Source organism: Lolium perenne, chromosome 1 (assembly GCF_019359855.2).
Source record: "Lolium perenne isolate Kyuss_39 chromosome 1, Kyuss_2.0, whole genome shotgun sequence".
Classification (NCBI taxonomy): domain Eukaryota; kingdom Viridiplantae; phylum Streptophyta; class Magnoliopsida; order Poales; family Poaceae; genus Lolium; species Lolium perenne.
Window position 1 is genome coordinate 45,000,791 of NC_067244.2, and position 1,891 is coordinate 45,002,681.

A 1,891-nucleotide genomic window follows, 5' to 3' on the forward strand; every position below is an offset into this window, starting at 1 on the left:
CCGGAGGCAGCCTTTACTGCGCGCGGAAGACGATGCGTCTGTCCCTGACCGGCCGGGTCCACCTCTGCGGCGAAGACGAAGCGAAAGCGCGGGAGAGATTTCTCGGCGTTTCGCGCGCTTTCGCTTCGTCCGGAGTCCCCGAGCGCACCTCGAGGGACCGGGGATGGCGTGGGCTCGCCGGATGGATTTAGGCCCAAATCCGGAGAAAAACGAGGAATCGGGGGCGCGACTGGACCAAAAATCGCCATCCGGATGAGAAAAACGTCGCTCGGGGGACGAGTGGGGATGCTCTTACATGCACATAATGGGCCTGGGTGTGCCTATAAATAGCATCCCCAGCTCCATCAAATGGGATACCAACCAAGGGTTGGCATCTTCATGCCATCCCTTAAATTGCTCTCACCTAGTATCTTCAACTAGCTAGCTAGCAAGTTTGTTGTACGGCCATGTCTTCAGGTTCAGCTGCATTCAGGGCGGCCGCGGTAGCGGCAGTACTAGCCTTGCTGGTTCTACCTTCCTTGGGCCGATGTCCGTCGCTAGGACCAGCAGCACCACCGCCAGCGCCGGTGACACCACCAGTCTTCGCGCCCGCCCTGACACCAGGGCTGGCGCCGTCGGTATCATGCAACGACTGTATCCGGGCTCTCATCCCGGGATGCGAGTCGAATTGCTCTGCCTATGCGACAGCGAGTTGCAGTTGGAGATGCAACCAACCAGGCTGCGAAGAGTGCAGGGCGATGAATAGCAATTGCACCACCTGCTGCAACGACGGAACCTGTAGCTGCGACTGCAAAACCACCGGCGACTTCGACTGCCGCGGCCGCTGCCAAGACCAAGTCAGAAATTGCCGCCCATGCTTCGAATCCACAGTGGGTTTCTGCATGTCCGACTGCATCAGTCGGGCCCTCGTCAGCCCCTGCCATGCCCCCAACTGCACGGAGTCATCACCGCCAGCTTTGGAGACACCACCACTACCCCCCGCGTTGGAGACACCACCGCCAGCGCCAGCGACACCACCAGCCTTCGCGCCCGTACTGGCGCCAGGACCGGCACCGCCAGTATCGTGCTATGACTGCCGCGTCTCTCTCATCCCGCCATGCCAGTCGAATTGCTCGGCCATTGTGTCCGCGTCATGCCTCAATAGGTGCAACCCCCAAAACCAGACGCTATGCGAAGAGTGCAGGGCGATGAATAGCAATTGCACCACCTGCTGCGACGACGGAACCTGTAGCTGCGACTGCAAATACGCGGACGACTTCAACTGCATCGACAGCTGCTACGACAATTACACAGGATGCCAGAACTGCAAAGCGACGGAAATGAACTACTGCATGGCCGACTGCCTCAGCGCCTGCGATGCCACATGCCCGAAGGATCCATTATATAACTAGTCGAGGTAGCTAGTAGCTACGCTACGCATGTGTTTGTATCTCACTACTACTCCATGTGTGCTTTTTCATGGATCCATGTACTCTTCTACTCTGTGGTCCATTTTACTTCCATGCGTGGCTATCACTTGTCACTACTCAATCTTAATATGTTTTCCTACTTTCACCACACACCAACAACGTGCTTTGCTCTACTCAATCTTAATATGTCAAGACGTGCTGCCTGCGGACCTCGTTCGGCGTTATCAACGTGGAATTTGAGCAGTGGAAGCGGGCCAAGATATTTGTAAGCGGAGACCAAAGAGATATCACGTAGAGTCGCCTCTGTAGTACGCTTTTGGCGTGGGTTTGGAGCATGCGATAGGCGGCTACTCTGTGGCCGTGGACATGCTCTATCTTGTAAAATTTGTTTCTCTCTATCTTAATGAATGAAGACACGCGAGCATCGCGTGTTTTTGAAAAAAAAAGAGATATGTCATGACTCTGCCGGGACGACTGCAACG

General features: G+C 55.7%; 1 protein-coding gene across 1 annotated transcript; it reads left to right on the top strand.

The window, feature by feature from the left end:
• The first annotated feature begins 373 nt into the window (after positions 1–373).
• LOC127336122 (uncharacterized) lies at positions 374–1,572 on the top strand. The gene has a single exon (XM_051362924.2). It carries the CDS (start codon positions 447–449, stop codon positions 1,389–1,391), a length of 945 nt encoding a protein of 314 aa, XP_051218884.1. The 5' UTR covers positions 374–446; the 3' UTR covers positions 1,392–1,572.
• The last annotated feature ends 319 nt before the right edge of the window (positions 1,573–1,891 follow it).

Excerpts from the sequence above, each read along its gene's own strand:
- LOC127336122 (XM_051362924.2), top strand. The coding sequence starts at position 447 with ATGTCTTCAGGTTCAGCTGCATTCAGGGCGGCCGCGGTAGCGGCAGTA.